Here is a 27,641-nt window from a genome sequence, read left to right on the forward strand (position 1 = left end):
TGGCCTTGTATTACACTGGCTTTAATGTTGTTACTGTACATTACATTCAAACAATTACATGTGTAATACGGGGTTAACTTTTCACATTAATACTGAGAAAAAGAAGAGAGAATCACAGTCAGGTCTGCTCAGGTAACAAGGACATTAATAAAATATACATGTTTGATTTCTGTGAATGTTCAAACTTTTGTCCATCTCTACATTTCTTTCAAAGACTGAGGCAGAGTGGACAAGAGCAACAGAGGGTCTGATGTTGTAGCTGGAGGTGTCCTCATCTGCTGCACAGTACTGTGGCACAAGCTGCTTCTGTAAATACAATGACATGTGTAAATTAATTTTATATAGGTCAGTTTGAGCTCAATGTAAGTATATGTGACCACTGAAATACAAAAGACAACTAACTTTCCCCTTTTGTTCAGTATGATTACTATTGTCACTTCACAAAACACTTCAGTTAAGTTCAGATAATTATTGTTCTTCACGCTGAACAGACACTTCATTGCTGTCTGTCCTTTGACTGTCTGGTAAGTTTTGCATTTTGTTTGGTTTAACAATTGAGCCAAAAAGAGGAGTGCCAACTTACCTTTGTGAGTATGACTGTGCTCTCGCAGTGTGCCAGCTTGTGAATTAGCATATCTTGCACCCAGCCACTGCAAAACTGTTCATGAGCTTCTAGGGATTTGTAACTTTTAAACTATTTGACGATTTAACCAACTTTTTAGCCAAACAAAACAAAAGGTAAGCTGGCAACTACCATAACACCGTAGCAGGCACAGGCAGGTAACAGAGTGTGTTCCTCTAAAGATGGCGCCCCCATCCCAACACACAATGAAGCGTGACATACCCTCACACTCTCTACTCTTATTTTCAGGTGATTATATACTAATTAAAACATATTTATGAATATTATATCCCATTTCTGCCAATTCCCTTCCGCTAGATGCCACTAAATTCTACACACTGCACATTTGAGAGCCACCTGTAGGCTTCTTGCACCTGATCTAAATAGGTGCATCTATGTGAGCAAAACATGGAGAGGAGACAGTTGAACAAATGAGAATGAGCTCCACTCGTGATAAATCTTGTGATAAATTATCTCGAGAAATGGGCCTTTTGTTTTCTCGATATAACAAGACAAATTAACTTGTGATCTCAATATAACAGCATTAAAAAATAATTGCATACTGCATAGAATATACACACTGTCCCTGCAGTACCACATGTCGACCGCTGATGGAGGAGGTAGCTACACTAGCTTAGCCGAAAAATTGACTAACTATGACATTACGAAAGAATAGTTAACCCACAGCATGCAGGTCCCTGGATTGGTCACTTGGTCACTCCACTTGTCTGCTGTACTCAAATTTGGTTTTTACATACACATTTATTAACTTTTATTATTTTTATATTTTATGATATCCACAGAGTTTCTCACTCACTTCACACTCTTCTCCTCTCTGTGTCTGCTCTCATCAACTCTCCTCACCACAAAGTTTGGGGGAGGAGCAGGACTTAACATATTTCCTCCAACAGGAACTTCCGCTATGCTGTATAACCAATGATAAACTAATGTAAACAAAATCAGTCTGACAGGCACATGAGTTAACCTAAAATATAGAATAAAAGTGCTACATAAAATATAGCCATTTAAGAGGGCGTGAAAAAACCCCCCAAAAATACCACCTCACAGGGGCCCACTGCAATCACTCATAATGCAAATAGGCAAAAATGGCAAAAATGGCCCTGGTACAGGGAATCCAACCTGTACCTGCTGTCTGGAGTTACACCTCACAGGAGCATGTTAGTGTATGACTGTAAAGAAAGACAAAACGAAAGATCAAACAGAAAATGTACTCTTGTTTAAGGAATAACTGTGCTCAATGAAATATCAGGTAGTTTATTAATCATAAACATAATGTTTTGCTCTTTCTTTTGTATAGTCCATAGCGTTTCAGCTTTCAGCCTGCATTTGCATATGGACTTCTTTCGTGAGAAGGCTTTGAGGAAAAGGCTCAAAAGCCCCTAAACAACAAAGAATGTGGACTTGTTTTCATTTTTCCCCCAAAATCCACCCATACACCACACTTCCCTACAGCAGCTTCAAATTATCATTTTCATGGTATTCCGAACTATTTGTTCTTCTAACAGTATGTGCCATGTTGATTCCATACAAAGTGCTTATAAAAGTGAGAATTAACTCATTAATATTTTTCTATCAAGGATTTTGTTAACATTTTGTCAACATTTGTTTCACTGACATCTTTCAGCATACAATGGACACAATACAATATCACCTAACATACTGGAAATTTAACAAATAATGAACCAGAAGTCCTTTAAATACTTTGAGGAATCATACATTAATGCATGTTTGTTGTAACCAACAGTTTTCATCGCTTGTAGGTGTGTGAATGCACAGGGTATAAATGATTGAAAAAAAATATTCTCGGTTGTTAGGGTCTTAAGTTTTTGGCCTAAGGGAAGTGTCTTGAAGAAATGGTGGAGAGGTTGTGATGAACCTCAAAGAATGTTATCTGCCAGCCCACTAAGTGCCTCCAGGAGATGGCTGCCAGGGAGTGGAGTTGGCAGTTGTTCTGTGATTTTGGATTCTGATTACTTTTGACTACAAAGGTGAGTGATTCAAGAGAACAACTCAATTCAAAAGGGACTGGAAGACTAGGATGAGTGTATCTCTAAAGCTCTTTTCTTGGGATGTTTTTTTCATAATATTCATTATTACACATGACAATTAAGCACTTTTTCATGTTGGCTTTGACGTGTACTATGCTCTATGAGTCTATTAATAACTGGAACATTTTGAGTTAATAATGTAATAGGTAGAGATAGCAAACTCATGGCTAAAGTGCCTTTTATACCTCTGTCAGACCAATGCTGTGACACATGTGGAGAGGACAGTCTGAATTCTAACCTGGCTTTGTTACCCTGATCCTGACCTTCTGATGCAGGTTTGGCAATGCTGCACTTTGGTTGGAGGGGGAGAACATAAGCTTCCACAGGATTGCTAGAAACTTACACTAAAAGGTTTTATAGTTATTACATACTATAATATTTTACCAAATTGTGTTGTTTTCTTCTCTCAACCAAAAATAAATACTTACTGTAGTTACTGTAGTTTGTTGCATTATGTGACACCAAATAAATGAGCCCACTTCTGCACAGTCTGCACTGTAAACTAGTGATATGTATGGAACTACGGTTGAAGACCAGGGTGTTATGTGACCTGTAACGAGCAGTGGGATAACACTGCTAACTGTCTGGTATGAAGGAGTTGTGAATGCATTAAAAGAAAAGCATTCGTATCACAAAGTGGCGTGTGAAATATCTCTTTCCCAAGGTCTGGGTTAGTTAGGTTTAAACAGCTCTGGCATGCATTCAGCCTTATGCTAGTGGCAGCATGAGAGAGACTTTTTAGACAGCATTTCAAGAGATGCATGAGGAAATTCTCCTGCTGTTGCTGGGAAGAACTTGTTTGAAGCAGAATGCTCTTGTACTGAAGTAAAAAATGTTATTAACTTTAAGCATCCAGTGTACTCAGCACAGTGAACAAGCCCTGTGCTCAAAGCTGTCAGCAGTGCATCCCATTCCTCTCCTTAGTAAACATTAGAAAAAAGAAACCAGCTCTGTAACAAGAGGTCCCAGCAGGCATGCAGCCTTACAGCTCAGTGAGTTAGCCAGCAGTTGAGCTGACTCAATCTGTTTGACTTTCTCTGTGGGGCACATGGAGCCCTGGGCAGGCAACAAGGTCCTTGGGCTTGGCCCACATTGATCTGAAAATTCAGCGCTGGACCGCTGGCCAACTCTTAAATATTTGGTTTTAATTACTGCCACAACCTTTACTCTGGCAGGTTACTGTTGAAACATAATCCCCAAGGGGCTGCACAGCAAGGGCATCACACCATTATTCAACCATAGAGGGGATGGCAGCCATTCCCTTACCCAGACATTTTTTATCTGGGAAATGGGACACAGCCACAGCACACTATATAGGCTGCCCCTGACAAAGAGCAATAGAAAATAGTGAGATGAGAGACACTCCATAACCATTAATTATACAGCAGCTAAGTTCGGCTGAGGAGCGAAGTTTATCTCTCTGGTGGATTTGGTGGATTTTTGAACTTCTCATTTGATTACTTACCCTGTTCACCTGTCTGCATCAACAGCCAACAGCTGTACTGATGAAGGTGAATACTGTTCCTTTCACAGATATATAGATGATTTTATAATTTTGCCTCTTATTGTCCACAGAAACATGGGGGAAGAGAGAGGAATCTGATTGTAGATCAGTCGCCTGAGGGTAACATCTGCCTGTGTGTGAGTCTTCTCCTCAGCAGGGTCCTGACAATGACTATATAGGACATTTCTCTTGTTCACTGTGGCATTAATTATCCATTATCATCACTGAGGTAAAAAACAAAATGCATTTTCCTTTTGGGATTTATTTGGACTATCCTGCTCAAGAGATCCTTTGTTATTTTTCCCGAGGCTGCAGCATCCCATGATACAAAAGAAATGTTTTATGGTGAGGGCCAAAGAAGTTTGCCTTCAGCATGCATTTTTAAAAACTGCCAATGGGATGTAACAAACTTTTGGCGGAAGTAGATACGGAGGTATGTTAGGTGTGAACAAAACATTTCTCATCAGCCTACACTCTCTGCTACTTGCATGGACACTGTTGGAGCCTGATCTACTATCTTTATTAAAAGCACTAATATCCTGAATGTTTGTTGTATTGCTTTCACAGCATTACCCATTACCAGCCTCTCTTTTTTGCTGTGGAGAAATCATTATCCCCCTTGGTGTGAGACTAAGAAAGCATGAAAGGGTGGGAAAGTCAAAGTGTGTTTTACATATTGGCTTTTAATCCTGACACTCCAATAATTGGACTCCATCACATGTATCCTTTGATGTATTTCTGTCTTCAAAACCACAAAGCTGTGTCTACCCCACGGACCATGCAGAGACAAAAAGCTTTCCGATGGAAACACAGCTCCTGTTTTTGTTACCTCTCCAAAACCAGTGTGTACCACTCTCACAACAATGATCCCCACAAATCACACTCCTAGCTAAGCCTTGAGTATGGGGAGTGTGTTTGCTAAGGGGGTAAATATCGTCTATACCTGTGATCCTATCACTCTCTGATTAAAAATGTCAGTGAGGCCCTGGAGGTGACAGATTGCAGGGTTGCTGGCATCCCTGGGTATTTTTGGTGCAGGGACAGGTGCAGCATGCCTAGGAGACTAGGAGGGAGGAGTGTGCAAGAGACAGGGAGGGAGGGGAAAATGGAAAACATGGAAGGAGGGAACTGGGAGCAAAAGCTGCTCATCGATGGCCTGTGGCTAGCCTACATCATCCACTACCTGGGCCAGGCTCCAGAGCTCATCTGTGTCAGGCAGAGAGGCCTGATTCTCTCAGCATGATTGTAAAATGCCCATCGCAAACAGGTTCGTGAGAGGCAGCAGACAACACCAATCAGTCTGACAGAACCAGTACAGGTCAGATATTTAGCACTGTTGGGAATCAAGTAGACTTACATCTACATCAACTCCCCTATCCTCCACATGGAACCGATGACGCAAATCGAACAATCCCTGCACGACTGCCAGGACGACGTATGACTGTGAGGAACAGAGACACTGCTGAAGTTCATCAGGGCCCCCTCTAAACCCAATCCATCTGTTCCCACTGGTCACTTGACTCGGACTTGTCATTCAAGGGACAGTACAAACAGTCATGCCGTCTGTTTGTACCATGCCACTTGGAAAGGTTGACACTGTCTCTTTGATATTAAAGACACATTTTCATAGATAGATAGATAGTCTCAGGCACCCCAGCAGTAAATGGTTAAATATAGTGGATTTTCATATTTTTTATACTACAATATCCCTCCCAAATTCCAAATAGGTCAGTTCCAAATATATTAAATTTGCATTTCTGTTATTGGACAGTACATACAATTTGTTCATAAGAACGGTCTGAGAGGGAGTTGGACATCTCTAAGGTCTAACTGACCCCAAACAGAAATAATGTCAGTATGTAGGATAACATATTGTGCATGTCTTTGTTTGTGAATGACTTTTTGGCAAACAATAGTTGTGCAAAGACCATATAACCTAAGAGCATGAAAGATTTCCCTATTTGGTGTAAATGTTTTACAGTCATTACTGTACTTTGTTACCTTGATCAAATGTGTAAGCCCAGGTTGTGGCATAAGGAATGGTTTTCACTCCAATACTTTTCTATATATAGGGATTTAAATATATTTGAAGGAAGTAAATTAGTTGATTTTGCAATTATTATCATTATTTCCAGAAATATAGGAGTGGGGATATGTGAGGCCCAAAACAATGAGGAAATAAAGTTAATATCTAAGCCCAGCCTAGCTGGGCTAAAAACAAAGGTACTGACTGGCAGTGTCTGGCATGGTCCAGTATCTGAGGAAGGCTGGCAGAAGTTGGATTTGTGTTTATGCTTTGTGATTAAGATACCCACTGCCCATAGTGTGTGCCCTTTGGCAGGCAACCCTCTGAGGTCTCACACATGGACATAATGATATGCCATGGTGACTGGCGTAGCGCCACTGCCCATTGCCTCTGGTCATGAAAGACAGGGAAATCATCAGGGGCCACACTTGGCATAAACCATCTCACTCTCACATATGGACAAAAATGGAATCACAGATGACAGGCACTGCAGTCTAAGCAGTCTGTGACCATGTGCTGGTTGATGTCTTGGGAAAATCCATTTCAGAGATGTGGGGGATAAGCATTGCACAAGGATAATCCTAGATTATTTCCATGGGGATTGCTTAGTATACTGCAATCAAGTGCCCCAGAATGAAATGTGTCAAAGTGACCTAACCACCTCTATGGACTAAGACAAACCTCCCTTTCAAGACGGATGCTCTTAACAAGGACCGACCGATCTGTAGTCAATGGAGAATGTAGTAAGAATGGTTGATTACGACATACATGGCAAGTTTGATGGATAGTGGATAGTTTTGATGGAGAATCAAATAAAGTGGGTCTGGAAGAGATTTAGCACCACATCATAAAAACAACACACAGAAAGATGTGATCAAAAACAGACAAAGACAGATAAAAAGAGATATAAAGAGAAGGTGGCAGGGATACAGTGACAGTTACATAGTAAATATTGTACACACACACACACACACACACACAAGAAAGAAGCAAAGACGACTAAGGAGAGCAATCAGACCAGCTGTAATGACTGAAACTAAATTATTGATCAGTTTCAAATTGATTAGCTCATAACAAAGAGTGTTTTCGGCATTGCTTTTCTATCGTGCAGAGCTGTCAACCCCTGACAAGGCCACTCCACATCTAAGGCATCACTGCAGAGGGCTCACAGGCTTTTATTGCTGTCAGCAAGCCCTGAGCAAAGCAGACACTCGCCTTTCAAACTCATTAGCCAACCCTGACGTGATGAACTCATCAAAGGCATTGTAATGAATAGGAGATGTGAGGAACCAATGCTCTCTCACGTTCAGCGATTCCTGCTCTTCCTCATATAACCAACATGATATGAAGTTAGCCCATAATGGAAACTAAATTAATTGTGAGTGTGTATTTCAGAATGAAAGTGTGTCAGGATTGCCACAGAGGACAGTCACAACAGCTGTGAATGTTTGGATGTGGCTTCCTGGGCCTGGGCCAAGTTGACAGCCACATCAGTTGCTCTGTGCGGTACACACAAACATGCAAGCACTCAAAATCACACGCATACAATGATAAGCCAGAGAGAAACACAGACACTCTGTGCTAGTATTCAGACAGGCTTTACAAGCACAATCACAAGCACATACACACAGGACAATACAATACAATACAATACAATACAATACAATATATAGGGTTCAACCAATACTGTATATAGAGACTATAATGGCCTGCAGGAAAATCAGAGTTGCAGTCTGCAAAACCTGCACTAAGATAAAATGTAAAAGAGAGAAGGTATTATAAGAAGACAAATCTAAATAGAAAATGAAAGAGTTAAATGGAAAAATAAAAATAAGCTAAAAATTGAATAGGACAGATAAAAGATTATAGCACAAATTATAGTGCAGCTACAGCGAGATATGAATCAGATAGATAGATAGATAGATAGACAGATAGATAGATAGATAGATAGATAGATAGATAGATAGATAGATAGATAGATAGATAGCAATGCCTGTTTGTGACCCCACACCACAGATTATTGCCATAACATTGGTGTATGCTTTCCCTCTACCCCCACACCTTGCCGGCATCGGATTAAGGAAGGTTATAGGGAAGGTGTCCGACAGTTTCTGTAACTGACAATCTGACATTCACACCCACTTTCACGCTCTGATTGGCCAAGTGTACTGAGGTGAAAAAGGAGCCAGGGTTTTAACTTCCCTCTCAACAACCAAGTGCAACACCATGTATGTACTCCAGGAGACTGGAAAATGCGCACCATTACCACCGTGTTTGCTGTAAATGATATCATGTCTCCCCTCTCTTTAAGACAAGCAGCTTTTCATTCTGCCTCCAAATGTGGCCATTCTGAACAACTATATACACTTTTGATTTCCAACAAGGATGGACAGCACAGCATACAAGCTACTTCTTTTTGAACATAACCTGGTCCTTAGTGTGCACTTGAGTTATAAGTAGTTCAACCAAAAGTGATGATTTTTCCTTGTCAGATTGTTTCAGTTGAAGAATTTTTAGATGCCTTGGATTTATCTTGGGACCCCTTGGGGTCATTCCCCAGGCTGGAAACCATTGATGTAGTGAATGGGGAATACATGAACAAGGGAGTGATTTTGGACACTCTTGTGTCCTGTCATACAGTGGTGTCAATGCTGTTTCAGAGAATAGAAGTGTCAAGGAGGCACTGAACAGTTTTTTATGTTTGTTATATTCTCTAGGGAAAGCCTAATGAGGGATAAGACTTATATCCTTTTAAGTCCTTTAAGAGCATTAGTCTGTTTGTAGGTCAAGTGACATTGTGTTAATTTTTTCTTACAAAATGACCAATGAAAGAAATGTATAGCACAAATATCAGTTGTCAGTACCTTCAGTTTAAAATCATCACTGACATGTATCAGCCTTCAGAAATTCTTTAACAAACCAACACCTATCTAGATATATAACACATTTTGTGCTTCACCCCACTAACTGCTGTGCACACACCGTCACACACACACACACACACACACACACACACACACACACACACACACACACACACACACACACATACATCTCCTGCATACTGAGGAGGCATATGGGGTCAGCATGCATTCATGGGTGTCTGCTCTGTGACGAAGAGAAAAGAAGCTGGGAGCACGAGTGGAAAGTGGATTGGAGGCATATGGAGTATTATACAGAGGTTAGAGAGCAAAAGTGTAACACATTCCTCTATTTTTCCTCAGTGGTGACAGCAATAGATATCTGTTGAATCCTGACATTTAATTTCAGGTTCAGCATTAATGTGAGTGGAAGTTGATGGGAATGCAGGGAGAGAGGACATTGTCTCAGTTGGGTTGGTTGGTATCCATAATTGTAGTGTAAAACAGCTGCAGAAATCCACTATACTCAGATCTGTATCTGTTTTAAATGGATGTTAATGGGTATGTAATGGGTCCTCAATTGGATGCTCTACTGTAATTGAGAACCCAATTTAGGAATGTACTCTTACAATAATTACTCGTTGTATCCTAATTCCATACTATATACTAATTTTAAGCAGCTATATATTGTATTAACACAGTAAAAGTGAGAGTTAGATGAGAGGATTGACACCATCATCATATCTGTGCAATAAAAGAGTAATAGCCAGCAGCTGGTTAGCTTAGCTTAGCATACAGTTTAGAAATGGACGAAACAGCCCCTGTATCCTGGCTTGTTATACTGTATCTCTTTTGTTTAATCTGTACAAAACCGAAGTGTGTTTCAGTTTGATGGGGGTTATTTGCCAGGCTATTTATTGGCTGGGCACAGTGACCTCCTGGTCTCGTTTTCACCATTGGGTTGCCAGGCAACCAACAGAGACTCCAATTAGTCAGTGGCTAGAGTTGCAGACTGATTGATGTATGTCAGTGCATGTATGGCATCTTTTCCTATTAGTACAAATAACTGAGTGCAGAGATTTTCAGTATACTGTGAAAACAGTATACTATGAGAATTAGACATGAATATATAATTTGTTGTATGGAATGAGACACAGCCAATCTGTATTTTATTAATAAGTTTCTATGATGATACTTTCTCACATTCAAAATTACAAATCCTCTTCTGTGTCAATATAAGACATTTTAGAGAAAGAGAAAGTACCTGTATTTAACTGTTGATACTGACAATTTACCCAACCCACAAATATCCAATGAACCTCTGTGTGCATCAGTATAAGTGTAAGTTTATGACACTGTTGGGAGAAGCCACTGTATTTAAGTGTCCACACCAATAACTCTCCACAATCACACATGTCCACTAAACTTAGTTTGTGTCAGTATGATAGAATATTTATGGAAATGTAGACAATATAGTGCTGTTGCTCCTTCTTTTCAGTCATCACACGCCTACAATGACCACCTGAATACTGACATTGGTATCTGTTTGATTGAAATACAAGGAGACAAGGTGTCTGTGTATATGAGAAAACCTTCACAGAGAATACTCTGTCTAAGCTCTTTATATTTTCTGTGACTAGGTGTCCACACAATTATTATGAAGCATGAATCGGTATTAATATGAATGTTTATGGGAATGAGGGAAGTAATGCACTGTAGACTAATAATGTTAGCTTAGTGTTTAGGAATCCGTATTTATAATTCACCACACCCATGGACTTCAAATAAACCTGTATCTGTATCAACATGACAGGAAGTCATTTGGGAATCAGCGGAGAATATCTATTGTGTCAGGCTGTTACAGTCTGAAAAGAATAGGGCTTGACTCAATGAATAGGTTTTCATTTTCATAATTGGCTATGCCTTGTGTCTCTGTGTAGTTTTCTTTGCAAGCTTATCACAATAACACAGAGTGATAATCGGCTGTTATCTCAATCCCCAAAACTCTCATTTCAACAGAGGTTATTAAAGAGTGAAATAGTTAGCCATATAGCCCCTCACTATATTCCACGCACACACTCGCTCTCAGATAGAGTATGAAATAAGAGGCCTCTCAACTATTTAATAACCCAATTTAATGATGATGATGAAAACATATTCCCACTTACCTTTTCATCTAAAACGTGTTATGTTAAACTCAAGTAGTCTGAAATTATAAAAAAGGTGGGGACATCAATATTAATAAACAAGCCTCTGGGCTGATACATCAACACTGTCCTCTTGTGGTGGCATTGATTTAGAAGATGTCCCCGTCTGTTTGTTGCCTGAGTCCAACTGTCCCAGATTTGTGTTGCTTTGCCAGGATGCCTTGACATCTGCCAGACACAATTGTGCCCAGCTGTCCCGAAAGGTGGCAGCAATGTGGCATGATTTGCAAGGAATTTTGGGTTGAGGATGTGCTGGAAGAAAATTCAGTTTCCAACAGTTGGATGGTACACCATTAGGTCATATTTATTCGTATGTCCCTCAAGGAAACAAGCATGCCACCTCTGTTTTGTACAATCTTGACCAGCTAAATTATAAAAGAACAGCCAACTGTGTCTCTCTCTTACACAACATTATGTTTTTTATTCACTCCAACAACATGCATGTTACTCAGCAACGCAATACATTCTTTTGGATCCAATCTTTCATTTAAGATAACCATTTCTTACACAGTCAGATCACCATGTATCTTATACTTTCTTCTATACTTATATGTATCCTTCCTCCTCTAACCATTTCTCTAGATCTTCAGTGGTGATTTCAGAGATGTTTCTGTGTGTGTGTGTGCCTGTGTGTGTGTGTGGGCTGGTACCCAAGTCATCCCAAATGACCTTGCATCCTCATTATTCTTTGCAGCCAGGCACTTCAAAGCAAGCTGTGGGACGGCGGAGTAGAAATGACGAAGTGGTGTCTGATCTCACACTGATTCCTGCTCTGACTGATACATACATGCATGCTGCTTGCTTGCACTAATATAGTCAACATTATTACGAGGGTAGGAAGAGGAAAGCCTTTAAAGTTGTCCTCAAAAGAGGATGCTGTGTTTCCAGCGATGTAAAAAATTCATAACATCTTGCAACACATTTGCTAATATCACTCAATCGTAATTCAGTGGGCTACCCCGTGTTTTTCCCACTATGACTCCAGCAGGCTGGCAGTGCTTTAAAGTCAAGGAAAAAGTAAGATCCCACTTTAAACGCTTGGTGGTCTGTTAAACAGCATTGATTCATAAATGGGGGATGGGACTAAAGGCTGATTCCAGTAAAGGGGTAAGAGGATGCTTGTGGCCCTTATGGATATAAAAGATATAGACACAATTCTCATTTAGAAAATAGTAATTTGTGGCTCTTTAATATTACCTCTGTGACATTTCTCCTGGCATCCAGCAGAGATGATTTCATGAGGTAGGGGTTTTTATTCACAAGCTACACCGGAGATAAATCATGTAGCTGGTCCCCAACAACCATCCCTTACCCTCTTCTCTTTCACACATATCGCCCTTGCTCACTCTATCTGCCTCTCTGTTACCCCATCTCTCATTCTGTTAGGCATGACATGAAAGTGGTAAGCCCCACTTCTCTACACTAGCTGGTTTTGGGCTGTTCTACAGAGCGGCTGGCACATCACAGCACCTCTGCCTCAAGAGATAGAGTCATTTGAATTGTATTCCTCAGCCCACAGAGCGCTACACTGGATATTATCATCAAATGGGCAGCAGTACCAAGAGTCTGACACACTGGTTAAATTTGACATCTTATGTAAATTGAAGAGTCAACATTTTTGCTGTGCACGCGTATGAGTGTGTCTCGCTTGTGTGTTGAGAGAGGACATGTGAGTGGGTTGTAGAGGCACAGATCCAGCAGTTTGTCTATGTTGCAATGCAAGTGTGGTGCATCGAAAGAGACGTGCAAAAGGGGCCAATCTGTTTTCCCACTTTTCCGGCAGTTCTTATCAGGTAATTACCGGCTCACCCATGAAATACCAACATGGTGCTGGTACACTAGTGATGGTAGAAAGGCGACATAGGTCATCTTGTAATTATGACTCCTTCCTTCTGCCTTTATTGTCTCTGCATAATCAGCTCCATCAGGGCTGAAATAATTGATTCCCCATTTATGCTAATGGTATGGATCTGGAGCGTAGAGGAGCAAATACTCAGCCATGTTGTCTTTTGGGTGTGACATTTAAAATGGAATGAAGAAAGAGTTAGATTCCAGTCAGACAGCAGGATGTTTTTGCTCTGGCCTCAGTGACAGCCTTGAGTATAGGCACCAGGTTGCACTTGTACTAACCAGACCAGACATTGAACAGGAATGAGACCTTCAGATGTATTTCATCACTGCCTGTTTAGGGACCTTTACTATTGTGTATCAACTGATTAGATCGCACTCATGCATGCAGAGCCTTACCAATTAATCCCTCCACCAACCAGACTGTGTAAGACTCTAAACACACACTCACATAGGCAAGACAGACCCAGACAGGCTTGCTGGCACACCCAGAGAGATACATATGTGCAGATTTGCAGAGAGGCAAATTTGCACACCCAAAAAAATGCTACATGTTATTTGTGAATAAGATCATTTTATAACAAATAATCTAAAGTGAAGGTGTGATGTCTTCCACCTTTGGCCTGCCAGATAATGTCATTTAACCATATATGAACCATACATTACTATAATGAAGGGGGTAAATTCAGTTCAGCATAAATATATACTGTACTGACAATCAAGTAAATATGTAGTACTTTTGTCAGACATACTATCATCCTCTTAAATGTATCATATCCATATTTTGTTTTCAATTTGCCCTTATAATCATTATTTTTCAGACACCCAATAACTCATTTTGTAGAGCAATTTATTTGTAAATATTTTTAATTAAACCGCCCTTGGTTTGGCTCCTATGAGAATACAAACCTCATCAAATTGCAAAATCACACTCCACAGACCCCTTTCATTCAATGGCAATGTCACACATATATCTGACAAAAGCTTCATAAAACGTATCAATCCATAGCCTCACAACTACCTCCGATTGCCTTAGTTCTTTAATGTCAGTCACCTGTCAGTCCACAGCTGATAGGCTGGTAGAAGCCCAGCGGGTTGCCTGTGGCAGGTAAAGGTAGCACTCTCTCATGGGAATTAAAGTTTTCTAGGTACTGCTCATGAGCAAATCACTTGAATGCCCAGTGTCCTCTTCACAGAGAATTACTGTAGTTAAAATGTAGTAAATGTAGTAAAAAGATATTTTTAACATTACAACACTTAAAATTAAGTGAAAACATGTTCAAAGCTGTATAAACATCTGAGTCCATCTTAGCGATGCACTCAATTTCATGAAATCTGCTTCAGCTGCCAGCCACTAATTCCCACCAAGCCAAATGGGCACTTACTAATGGCCAGTTAACAAAACCTGCACACCAAGGAGCTTCTGCCATATTGTTCTCTGGACAGCATTCTCCCTAGAGAAAAACCCTCAAACAAAGGCAACATGGTGGAGAGGAAAGCCATGACAGCTCTATCTCATTCCTCCCTGCCACTCACATGGCACACATCAATCACAGCCTGCTGGCCTCAGATCTGTGCAGCTCTCTGAATGCAATTTGTCACAGGTCCTTAGGCGCTGACATGCTCCTAAAAAGCTCAACTAATCTGCCTAAGATAACAGTCTTAGATTTCCTTGGTGGGTGTTAATCAAAATGATCTGCTCTGTGTCCAAGAAATGACCACTGGTCACTATGAGGATGGACGTTGTAATTAAGCAAGTCGTTAAGCTAATGGGAATGGATGAGCACAGAGGATGAAACGATTTTTGACACTTAAAAGAAAATGCTCCTTTAAAAAAAAGACTAATATCAAGTTTGGTTTTTCAGTCATTTATGAGAGCTCTGATTTGTTTGTTTTTTTCTGGCAAAGCAGTTTGACAATAATAAAAAGGAAAAGGTGAGTAAAAAAATCTTAATCTGAGATTTGATTCTAACTTTAACATTGTAACTTTAACATTCTTTTTCATTCTTGGACTTGATTACACTCCTCTTTTATTAGGACTTTTCATTTCGGCAATAGATTACTCATGAATAAGAGTCTACATTATTCAGTGACTGCTGGTATATTCACCAGCCAAATGCCTCAGTCTGCATGGTGAAAGGATACTCCAGCAAAGAGGATACATGTCACCCCTTCAAGAGCAATTGCCATTCTCAGTGAGCCCTCCATGGGAGCAAGCTGCTGAGAGGTGGGTGTGATGGGCCCAATTTAATGCTCCATTATGCAAATTGATCATCTCAATTGACCATCACTCTGGTAATAGGACGGGCTGACTGGGTGCTGGGGGGTGTTTTAAAATCTTTAGAAAAACATCAGACCAAAGTCCCAGTTGCTAAAAATAAGCGAGGTAAGTAAAAACATGAAGAAATGCATCACAACTTCCACCAATGAGGCATGACGGAGATGAGTGACAGGAAGTTAATGGCTGTCTTGGTGACCGACTTTACTGACCAGTCACATTTAAAAGTCACCTGTCTTGTATTTCCTCTAAGAGATATTAGGATGTAAGTATGAAATACAGCATTTACATAATGAGTTTCAGCTTAATAATATTTTTGCACTCCTATTCACTTGTGTTACGGCTTTCTACTTCGATTTTTCCCCTCCAAGCTGACTCCTCTGTTGATAATTCCATAATTCCAAATAGATTAGAGGAGCAAAGCAGGGATATTTGTTTTCATTTCAATCTATCTTGGAGTTGATATACCACAAATTATGCATTGTAGTGAACTCAAATTGAGTTAGATATTCCTTATTTAATGGGGAGCTTTTCAGTGCGTTTATCCCCTTGTGACCCTGTGAAGAATCACACGACACACTCGAGTTTCCCTCAGAATGGACAGGGTGCAGGAAAGTCAGAGTATGGGCGAATTAATTTTGTCAGTGCCTAATTGCATTTATTGGCCATGCCTGGCACCTCCTAATCCTGGATTATGATGATGCATTAACAGCTGTGACTGGCTGTTTACAAGGCATTTATTAGCCGGTGTCAACATAACGAGACAAATTCCACCTATCACATTAATCACCCCACTGCCAGGACTATGTCACTGCCAAGAGTAGAGCCAGATGACGCATAGGCCGGGGCTGCGCTGAAGCTGCTTGCCATTTTCCTGCATTAGCCATTGTTATATAGCAATCAGAATACCTCTTCAGTAACTGTCAGCCCAGCAGTGAAGTTGTGATGTGAAATTCGAAGTGAATAAAGAGCATTGAATCGAGGGCGGGGTTAAAGATAAGCAGAGAAGAACCGTGGGATCAAATGCATGGTTGAGTGCATCAAACCACAAAAACAATTTTCCCCACATAATGCTTCTAATTGAAGTCAGGTCACTTAATTACAGTCTGAGTATTGTTTACTGTGAAACCATCTCCTCTTCCTTTTTGTCTGTCCATCTGTCAATTTCCCTTCGCTCTACCTATCTCATTTTCATTTTCTCTCTGCTGCCACAAGAATACACAACATAAAAAAAAACAGGACTGTATGGTGAGTGAAATATTATCCCATACAAAAGGAAATATGAAATTGTGAAGATTGTTTCATGAATTACGTTTCATAATCTATGATCCAATCTGAAGAATCTTCACTGTTCTATTACTATCAAATGAATGAAAACATTTGTTCTAATATGTCTGTTCACTCAATTTAGCTTTAACAAAAGTACAAAAAGATATTTCATAACTGAACTAGTATTCTGTTTAATTCAGCAGCTTTTAGAATTCATGTTTTAGTCACGCAGCAGGAGGGACATTGATTTCTTTCTTTTTCAAGTGGTCCCCAAAAGTGATGTGCGGCAATTAAACATGAATCTGCACGACAGACCTGACAAAACCATTTGAGAAATGACATCGGAGAACGTCCCGCTGGCCTTGCCTTAACGATGGTAAGGCTTTGAATATTGCATTTTGTGCAGACACACAGGAATCATCAAGTGAGATCGCCAGGTAAACACTTTATCTGTGGAATTGTCTGATTCCATTTGAAGAACAATCTCTGGTCTCAGACTTCGTGCCTACATCACTCCTCCGATTCTCAGGCCTGTCTAGATCTGCTGGACTTGACACATTCATACTGTCAGCAAGGAATGCTCAAAATCACCTGCAAGATCAAAGTATGATGGTTGTTTTTCCTTTGAAAAACATGTTTCTTTCCCATAAAAAACATGACTTTGGAATAGACTTCCAGGCAAAGGGGATTTTTGCCAATCTGAGACGTGAGAGTATGTGATAAACATTATCTTTGAAATCAATATAGAAATGTATGAAATTAGTCCAAAAAGTATATCAATATGACCAAACTATCAGCACTAGTAGGTGAGTGCTTAACATACAAAGTACAATACATTTTACACAATCAAAACTGATAATGCCATGCAACTTGTTCCATCTTGCATTTTATTACTGCTAACATTTAGATTCATTACTTTCAAGTTTTACGCATCAAATCATGCTTTGTTGATTGCTTTTAAAAGAAAGGATGAGACTGGATTGTAAACTACATGCTCTCTGGCTTAAAAAATGAATGCGCTTTAGTGATAAGGACTGGATGAGAGGAAAGGAGATACAACACAATGCAGCGGCACATCTGCCAGCATGAGCTGTTTCACTGCGTGCACGGTAGTCTGTGTTATGCTGTATAACTCTGATGGGGTTCACTGGCACCTTACAGTTCACCTATCACCACTAAAGTGTGAACACAGGATCACCTCTCCTGCTGTGTTGGACCGTCCTCTAACAAATGTACAGAAATAAATAGACAGCAAAGTATCAAATTATTTCCAGTTAACAAACAGCCAGACAGTTGACTATAGTTTGGCGCATAGGGAAATACATATCACTACCTTGATTAATGCTGAATCATGGTATGGAGATAAGAGTGGTGAGTGGAGTGCGTCAACTTCCACCAGCCTCCAACTCTTCACCCTCACTCTACCCCTTTTTCGGGAACAGCTCCCTGCCATCTGTCAATATTGGAATGCCCTGGTGACTTGCAGTAGGTTTATCCAAACCTACATACATGACTGCCTTTCCCTGTCAGAGACTCTGCTGTGCATGAACCCTCAGCCATAACCAGCCACTGGGCTAGAAAACAGTGTCAGCCTAGCCAAAGCCTCATTGATACCCATGAAAAATATCTCTTAGTAGTGTTATTGACCCAGGACACAATCAGATGGTGGGCTGTACATTGGCCAGAAAGAACACAGTAAAGTTAAAAAAGCATTACCGCCAATGAAGCCACTTTAATGTAATGAGGCGATGTTTACCTAAGTGCTATTTAATTGCCTGACTTCTCTCTGAATCTTTCATGCAACTGTGTGCTGCAAACAAACATAACACAGCACTGGCAATGTCTCCTTATTAGTTATTCATGGCTTCATTTGCTTCACATCTCTCTTCATTCTTTTCTGTGCAATGCTGAAAGCGAGCAGAATGTACACACTCAGTTGAAACCAGTGAGTAGAGATGGCTCCTGCACAACCAGTGAGAAGAGGCTTCCTTCATGAAAAGTGACTGATGAAGTAAACAGGACTCAAACAGCACAGTGGGGATGCCTTGTTATGAACGAATAACCAACAGTGTGTGTATAGACTGTTGTTTTCATGTAATATCAAACGTCTTGCCTCTGTATGTGATATTATGAATTATACTGATGAAGGGCCATAAGTCATTTCCTTTAACAGAAAGAGGCTGGATCATAAAATGTGCCTCTCTTACCTCTGATACCTTATCTTTGCTGCCCCCGCCCCCTCGTAGTCCTAATAAACCTTGTGTAGGGCTCATAAATCAAGTGCATGTCTCCCTAACAGATACATGATGATTAAAAAAATGTATGATTAAAAAATCTTGTTCAGTTCATCTTGAGTGTACTCAATTAAATAAACCCATCTTGTCCAAGGCATAAAGGACAAACCTCAGCAATGTCATTTCACCCCTGTCAAAAACAGGCAAAGGAAACTGAGGCCAAAGAAGAGAAAGTAATAGTTGAAATACTGAAATGGCTACTGGTGTGGCATCGGGGTCATGGACCAGCTGTGACAGAGACCTCCAAGGGTCTTTGACTTTGACCGACAGCAGATTGGGTGGACAAGGGCGAGCAATTTAAGCTCTGGTGTGTTCTTAAATTGTAGCAGTTGTTAAGTATTATCACATAGGAGAATAACCGACTTGCAACTTAAAGCCCCCCCCCCCTCCTCCCTCCCTCATTAATAGCATTTACATCTCAACAACATATGGCGTGCTACCTCCTGCATCTTAACTATGCTAACATTAAGAGCTATAAAATCAGCTCATCTGTAATTATAAAACATTTTGTGTGTCATTGGACTGACCCTGTTCTTGCAAGGCCAAATTTGATTGATAGTTAAAAAAACATGTTTGCAAAATTTTGAAATAATAGCATTCAATCATGTTGCAATTTGTGACTTACATTAATACTTATTGAATGGATCTTGTATGAATTTCAGATCATTTGGAGTTTTTTACCCACACAATTCATGAGATTATATAGTACAAATGGTAATGCTTCATATGTGAATGTTATAATCATGGAATACAGTCTTAAGCCAGATCCTCATCCAGAATAGCAGACCTAGATCTATGTCTTACCTCTACTCTGAATTAACCTGAACTCCTTATCTACCTCTATGATTTCAGCACCGACCACTTGTGATGACTTTCTCCCTGCTCTTTGGTTTTTAAGCTATTCTGTGAAAGATCAGTGTCTTATTGGATTTCAAGTGAGACTGGTGCTACTGACAGACACTTCCAACTACCTGATACTTCCTTAATACTTCCTTACACATCTCCATAAAAGGACCAATTTGAAACATGCTAGCAAAGGATTTTAGGGCTATGAAATGTATGAATAATATTGTAAAAAATTCTATAAAATATCACAGCTCATATCATTTAAAAATCTTTTTTATATAATTTTATCATCTGTCACATACTATTTAAAAAAATTCTTTTAAAGGCTAAAATTAACATTTGATTTTAAAACAATTTGACTATTTTTGTGTAAAAGTTTGGCATCATCCAACATACAACCACAATGTTTCAAAATGTATAACTTACCTATACTGTAGTGACACAACTTTGTCCTGGATAAAAACTTGACTTATATTTGTCCTCTACACTTTATTTATATAATAATATTATCAAACATGGCCAGTATAAATATCTCTTAAATGTGTTTCTTTGTGACAATGACACTCCCAGAAGAGCCGATTATGCAAATCTAACAAAATGTCATATCATAGCTATCATATTATTACTCAAAGGTTTACTATGGTGTATATTATGCATAACATAAGATTCATTTGTATGTGGGATTCAGTTTGTGTAAGCTCTCTCTCTCTCTCTCACACACACACATACACACTGCAAGCAGATGCCAGAACAAAATAAAACCGGAGGGTCTGTGGACATGTGCAGTGTTAAATGTTGGCATTAACTGTCATCTAGTGGCCAGTACTTGTATTGCAAAAAAAAAACAAAAAAAAACACATTACTGGCAAGATCAGTTAAGGATTTAAAGATGCTAAATTTTGATTGTGAATTTCTAAAGAAAGTGTGTACAGTCAACAATATCCATAATTTAAAACAGATCTTTAATTAGTCATTTGCTAAAATGTTGTCAACTGGACATTTACAGCCTAAATCTCAATATCTTCAATATCATATGAAGATATCTCTATGTATTCAAAGCCAGTAATTTCAATACAACAAATTGAAGGCTTACATCAGTCTTTATCTCAAAACTCAACCCTGTGCCCCTTTTGTTTGTGCATGTGTTAATCACTCTTTTCACATAACCACTCTGCTTTTCAAATGTGTGATGCTGAGGGTTTCCCAAACACACCTGAGGGTTATACCTCTAGGGATGTAAAATGTGCCTGGTGTTCAATAGCATGTTCATAGTCACATTGCACTGTACATTATCCTCTAGTTTACTATGATATTTGCATGACATGTAAACTTGACACATTAAAACAAAACCTATCATCACCACTGCATTTGCAGGAAACCGATATCTTCTGATTACAATATTTAGTTTGCATGGTTTAACGTTTCTCAAGAAGAACCGGTTGGTCTCTTTGTCAATGTTGCATTCACGTGTTTTCAGTAATATAAGTGGTCGGTTTAAAAAGTGCATTATTGTCTCAGTTGTTTGGTTTACATGTTTGGTAAACTTGCAGAAATAATATTTTTTAACATGGCTATGACGTTTTTTAAAGTATGACCTATTTCACTGTTCATTAATTGTGACAGTTAGGACACGGGAGGTAAAGACAGACAGTAGTGTATACCTTTGTTGGCTTATGTATGTAATAATTGCTGTGTTCTTACACTGATGAACGAAGTGTTTTTTTCAAAAACTACCTGGCGCAACGTTGGCCCGTTTTTACTGTACCTAGGATGTGAGACAGTACGTGTTTTCATATTACGAAAAAAAAAGTTACGGTGAAAGAGCTGCCGAAAGGCACCTGAAGGCAGCAGTAGAGGGGGCGGCGCTGATCCAACTATTGCTGCATGAGCACAGTGTGCGCACCCTGCTAACGAGCCAGCCAGTGTTAACAGGCACTAAAATGTCGGGGAAGAATTTTCGAGTCAGCGACGGGGACTGGATTTGTCCTGATAAAAAGTAAGTGCCCCTCAAACATGAAATAAATCCCTATATTGAGTTGAATGTAGTCGCAGACTTCTAAAGTCTCTGCTTGTGCTAACAGGCCAACGTCAGCTAGCTAGCGAGGCCTCCTAGCGTCTAGTTTAGGCTAATGTTGGCTAGATAAGTAAACTATTTACCTAACACCCACCATTTTATCTACATTAAACAGAATAAACACGACATATCAATTGTGGATTTAAGGGTGCGGTTTTGGGTTTACGCGTCACCGACTTTGAACATTGTCAGTATGCGCTGAGCTAGCTAGCATTAGCATGTGTGGGTTGGGGTTTTAGATTGTCCACTCACTGTCGTGGCGGATGTTTACTATGTTGCAGAAGCCAAGATGTCATGAGTGTACGGTCCTAACTCGGGGTCAGCAATATCAGGTTGCGAGTGCTCTACATTACAGATAAGCCAGCTGCAGTTGTCAGTGCATAGGCCTGTGACACAGGATGTTCTACGAAACACTGTTAGCAAATGGTGTAGCACATGAAAAGGGAATAAAACAGACATCATCCGGCAATACTTGCTCGTAACACACTTATGCCTGATTAAGTACGCATCAAGATCAAGCCAAATCTGTATCTAACGTTACATTATGTTTTGTGCTTTTGCAGGTGTGGAAATGTGAACTTTGCAAGAAGAACTAGTTGTAACAGATGTGGCAGGGGTGAGCCCGTTTCTGTGCAAATGATTATGTCTTGCAGAAGCATAATACATCCTTTTCAAAAAGCTGTTGTACTGAAGATCATTGTTCTGTTTTCACAGAGAAAACCACAGAGGCAAAGATGATGAAAGCAGGAGGAACAGAGATTGGGAAAACTCTAGCTGAGAAGAGCAGAGGCCTCTTCAGTGCAAATGATTGGCAGTGTAAAACGTAAGTGTTTATTTTGAACTGCAGTGCAATCATTAAATACTTTTAATATTTGTTAGAGTAAATGTGTTTTTTTACTTGAAGGTGATGCATTTGAATGTACATTTAATCAGAGAATTTTAAAGTAATGAACCAAGGAAGTAAGAGAAAAAGATTTGTTAATGGGTTAAATATGAAACTGTCTTTACAGTCGTTAAGTTTTAAATGTGTTACAGAAATATCACCGATGTCTATTTTCCTTCTCTGTTCTTTTCATAAAGATGTGGTAATGTGAATTGGGCCAGGAGGTCAGAGTGCAACATGTGTAACACACCGAAATATGCCAAGCTTGAAGAGAGAACAGGTAACCCAACAAATAAATAGTTTGCCAGTTGTTGGTGTGCTTTTGAATACTAGTTATTGATTTTTTTTTTTAAAACCTCTATTATGTGTCCAGGGTATGGTGGAGGATTTAATGAAAGGGAGAATGTGGAATACATTGAACGAGAGGAATCAGATGGTGAATATGATGAGGTGGGTACCAACTGGTGCTAAATGATCAATAATGTAATGATTCGCAATTGAAGCATTATTGATTAATCTGTCGATTATTTCTTGATTAATCGATTAGTTGTTTGGTCCATAAAATGTCAGAAAATGTTTAAAAATGTTGATTGGGTAACGTCCTTAAATGTCTTGTTTTGTCCACAACTCAAATATATTCAGTTTACTATCATATAAGACTAAAGAAACCAGAAAATATTCACATTTGAGAAGCTGGAACAATTAAACAATTATTAAGATAGCAGGCTATTAATTTAATAGTCAGCAACTAATCGATCAACCAATTAATTGTTGCAGCTCTACAATTTTTATTGATGAGGATTATGTTCTCTTTTTGTTGTTACAGTTTGGTAGGAAAAAGAAAAAGTATCGTGGGAAGACCAACAGCACATCCTCCTCAAAAGAAAGTGAAAAGAAAGAAGTGCCAAAAGATGAAGAGGAGGAGGAGGAAGATGATGAAGATGACGAAGAGGGTGACCTTTCCAAATACAAACTGGATGTAAGATTGGACCCTCAAGCTAGAAATTCAGAAATATTGTTATACTAGCTGATAACAATATTAATATAAAAAAAAAAAAAAACTTCCTCTCCAGGATGATGATGAGGAAGACGATGGAGACCTATCAAAGTATGACCTGGACGCCAGCGATGATGACGACGACAAGCAGGCTAAGAAAAAGGGCAGCCGCTCGGGCTCGTCCCGTTCTCGCTCATCCTCACGCTCCTCCAGCTCCAGTTCACGGTCGAGGTCCAGGTAAAAGGGTACAGGTCAAGGGTAACTCCGGGCAAAATGTCAGTATCAGCTCAATCTTCCTTCTGATTTACTGATCAACATCAATTAAATGTCCTGTTTTGCTGTTTGTTGTTTTCTCTTTTCTTAACCCTTCTCCTTCTGTGGTGTAAGAAACTTGATGTGAATAATCTTGAGTTGTGTAAACGTCGGGTTTCCGGATGTCTATGCGTTCAGATGGAAGGAATGCATTGTTCATATTGTAATCTTGAACTAGATAAATTAGATGAACTCCATTGAACTTTAGTCTAAATATATGCTCAACAATGATGACATACAATAAGGAAAGAATAGTGTTTCTCCTCTAAATATATCTCAGTGTCATTAAGTACTGAAAGTGCAGTTCATTATCACATCTGTGCCATATGAACCACGTAGCTATGTTTGTTGTGAAGAAAATATTGGAAAGGTTTTGTTTTTTGTCTTTCAGGTCCCGCTCTAGGAGCTCATCTAGTTCCCGATCTGGATCTCGCTCGAGGTCCCACTCCAGGTGAATGAGGTGACATGCACTCTCTCCCTTTAGAGAGTGTATGTATGGAGCAGAAGGCTCCAGAACAGTCTTAATTCTTATCTTAAATTTTAGCAGAGACTGCATAGTGATTATTTACTTTTTCCCTTAATCTGCAGATAGTCATATGGTTCGAAATCACAATAAGGAAAACTCATAAGCTTTTATTTTGGTTTTCATTCACCTAATGTAGGTTCATTTCAGGTTTAAGTTTGGCCTGAATATAAATAGTACCTGAATTGAGTTACAGAGGCTCAGAAATCTAAATAGACTAATCTAGGGTCTTCATCAAGCATCCCTGCAGAGTGGTGCCCACTCAGTTAATGTCACTATATTTAAAAGTAGTGAAACAGAGCCTTAAAGTGTCTTGAATAAATTTTCCCAGTACAATAAATCTGTAGCTCAGTGCTCTTATTCAGAGAAGCTTGATAAATACCCATCCTGGTGGAGCTATTGCCTTGACCCTACTGACCTTAGTGCTTGGTTTATTCCTCCAAAAGATCCAGCTCCAGGTCTGGAAAGGGCTCCTCTCCCCGGAAGAGGTCCCGCTCACCTTCCTCCTCACCTGAGAGGAGACAGAAGCGCAGTCGCTCCAGGTCCTCATCTGGAGGGAGAAAACGGAGGCGTTCTAGATCACGTTCGTCCGAAAGGTTTGGGTTTCTGTGGAATACCACAATGGCACTGATTATTATTAGCCATCTATCGCCTCGCTTATGGGAATTCAGATTTACAGAAATATGTCCATATTTTCCATTTGTCATAACGCTTTACATTTTTACATCTTGTGACCTTTTACTTGTTTCAAGTATGTATAATTGAATGTTAATAGTTGAGCCTGCTGACCTTTTTTCTCTTCCCATGGTGTTTGTGTGATTTCAGGCGCCGCGGCCACTCCTCTGGATCCTCCCATTCTGGCTCCAGTTCAAAAAAGAAATAACTTTATTACAGCCTTTAAGACAAACAAGAAAAGGAACCTTAGTACAAGTGCATGTTATGTTGCAAGGAAAGCAACAACATCCATACAGTATGCTGTTCATTTTCATAGAATCTCCAAAGTCTTACTTCCCTCAGCAAAAAAAAAAAGACAGCAACATACTTCTCTCTGCCGTTTCCCATCATTACATGCTCACTTCTTTTTTTTTTTTTTTAAATCCACATACACCCCAATCTGTGACAAATGTCTGTAACTATAGGTGTCAAATAAACATAAATGTTTGGTCCTATAAGAAAATCAAATATACTGTGATGAGGCTGTATCCTATTTTAAACCCATTTTACTCTCAATATTAGTGGCAGTACATTTTATTCTGCCCATCTTTGGGAAATTTAAAAAAAAAATGTATTACCTTTTTATTTTCTTTGGCCATTGAAAACATATGAGAATGTGTTTGAAAAAAGTCAGTTTTTCTTTCTTCCTGTCGTTTTTTTTTTTTTTTTAGTAAATGCATTCTTCATTTTTTTTTTTTAAATAAAAAGTGAAGTACCTAAGCACCAATTTAAAATAACAGATGTAGCAATGAATTTTGGCTGTTTGTTTTATTTTGTTGATAAATATATATATATTTTGTGTTATCAAGGTAAGTATTTTACTTTTTGATATTCATAAATGGCAGAAAGTTCAACATTATTTGGTTTAGGTGTTTTGTTTTTTGTTTTTCACAGTTGTGGCCTATTTTACAACTTAGTTATTCCTCATTTGTCACTTGGGAAACCAACTAAGTCAATAAATGATAGATTTCAGTGCTCCAAATTAGTGCTGCAAGAGTAACAAAAATCCTCCTATGTCCAGATTAAAGGTAGAATGTGGCAATACTGTCTTTTTATTGGTGAAACAACTAAAATGTACACGTGTAAATAAAATCCTGTTGACATTGTTTCTTGTTTATTCTCTGTGTTTTGATTTGATAAGTTTGAGAGATCATGAGAAAAACCCAGCTGCACATTCAGCCCCGTTTGGATGCTTGCTAAATTTGACAAGGAATTCTTATTTAATGATATCTCAAATACAAAGTTGTATTAAATAAGGTAATAAATTTCATAAGATGGTCTGATAAGATTTAACGGAACATTCCGGTGAAACTACCAATGTGCAGTGAAAAGGATATAAATCAACGGTAACGTCTCAAAAATTAGCTAACTGTTACTTAGGTTACCAATATCAGTTGGGGAAATTATATTGAGACAGTAATATTACGTTACGCGGAACTCATGTAAGCTTCCTTAAACTTTTGTGTTTAAGTATTTGTAAGCATTTACTTGTATTTACGTTTAGTTTATTTTCCAATAATGCAGGAAGGACATTTTTCGATACTATCATAGAAATTTCTGAACAGCCCATGAAGTAAATTAGACGTTAGGCGACATCAGCTAGCATCGTTATGCTAGTGACATGCAGCCGTTAATCACGTCACCGAATTTTCTAGTTAACGTACTTAACGGTAACGTTGCCGCGACCAGTTACCATTTCGCTTTAAACATTAAGTTACATTAGCTTTGTTACTTAGAAGAGAAAACAGAAGTTCTGGTACACCTTTTGGGGGGGATTTCGACGCCAGGCTTAGTTAAAATGTTCAGCTATCTACTGCTATTAAGTTAGACAGGTGAGTTAGTTAATATGAGTACTTGAATACTGAGCAATGTGTTGATGCGTCACACATTTTGTGTTGTGGTTCCTTTTCTGATCAACAGGTGGCGCTTCTTCCTTCTACTTTAGTATGCTGAAGTCATCTAAGTTCAGTCAGGTTATTAGTTGCATTACGCGAAATTAGACTACAACACCTGTCACTCAGGCAAAATCTCAAGGCTGGATAAAATAAATAGTTTGACCAGAAAGTTGTTGTTGTTTTTTTTTACATAGTTTGACAATGTTGCACTAGTGATAAGCTTTCTGCTTCCTATATGTCTGTGTGTTGCTAGCTGAAAATAATATAGGCCTATATAATCCAGCCATTTCCCATACTACGAGTTTTACTGATAGGTAAACAAGTTTATTGAAGACGCTAACACAAAACGCCTCTCTATAAAGAGATAAACCATAAAGGCCACCCAACGTACTGGCTTAAAAGTGCATGATAAGTAGTAG

At 39.2% G+C, this 27,641-nt stretch overlaps 1 protein-coding gene and 2 long non-coding RNA genes across 4 annotated transcripts; 1 reads left to right on the forward strand and 2 right to left on the reverse strand.

Moving 5' to 3' along the window:
• On the reverse strand, window positions 1-25,114 carry LOC121901169. Of its 2 annotated transcripts, XR_006097193.1 has the most exons (3): window positions 25,032-25,113; window positions 1,440-1,812; window positions 1-306 (listed from the first exon to the last, which is right to left on the reverse strand). It is a non-coding gene; the product is annotated as an uncharacterized LOC121901169 (long non-coding RNA). The 2 variants fall into 2 exon arrangements; XR_006097192.1 differs by lacking the exon at window positions 1,440-1,812 and having other exon boundaries at window positions 25,032-25,114.
• On the forward strand, window positions 21,669-26,433 carry zranb2 (zinc finger, RAN-binding domain containing 2). The gene is made up of 10 exons (XM_042417888.1): window positions 21,669-21,820; window positions 22,462-22,514; window positions 22,613-22,721; window positions 22,979-23,061; window positions 23,155-23,231; window positions 23,608-23,760; window positions 23,855-24,015; window positions 24,482-24,541; window positions 25,060-25,209; window positions 25,439-26,433. Exons 1-10 carry the CDS (start codon window positions 21,765-21,767, stop codon window positions 25,494-25,496), a joined length of 960 nt encoding a protein of 319 aa, XP_042273822.1. The 5' UTR covers window positions 21,669-21,764; the 3' UTR covers window positions 25,497-26,433.
• Window positions 25,133-27,171, reverse strand: LOC121901168. The gene is made up of 3 exons (XR_006097191.1): window positions 27,090-27,171; window positions 25,403-25,508; window positions 25,133-25,219 (listed from the first exon to the last, which is right to left on the reverse strand). It is a non-coding gene; the product is annotated as an uncharacterized LOC121901168 (long non-coding RNA).
• Window positions 27,172-27,641: the final 470 nt, after the last annotated feature.

This window comes from Thunnus maccoyii, chromosome 7, assembly GCF_910596095.1.
Source record: "Thunnus maccoyii chromosome 7, fThuMac1.1, whole genome shotgun sequence".
In the NCBI taxonomy this organism is placed as follows: Eukaryota; Metazoa; Chordata; class Actinopteri; order Scombriformes; family Scombridae; genus Thunnus; species Thunnus maccoyii.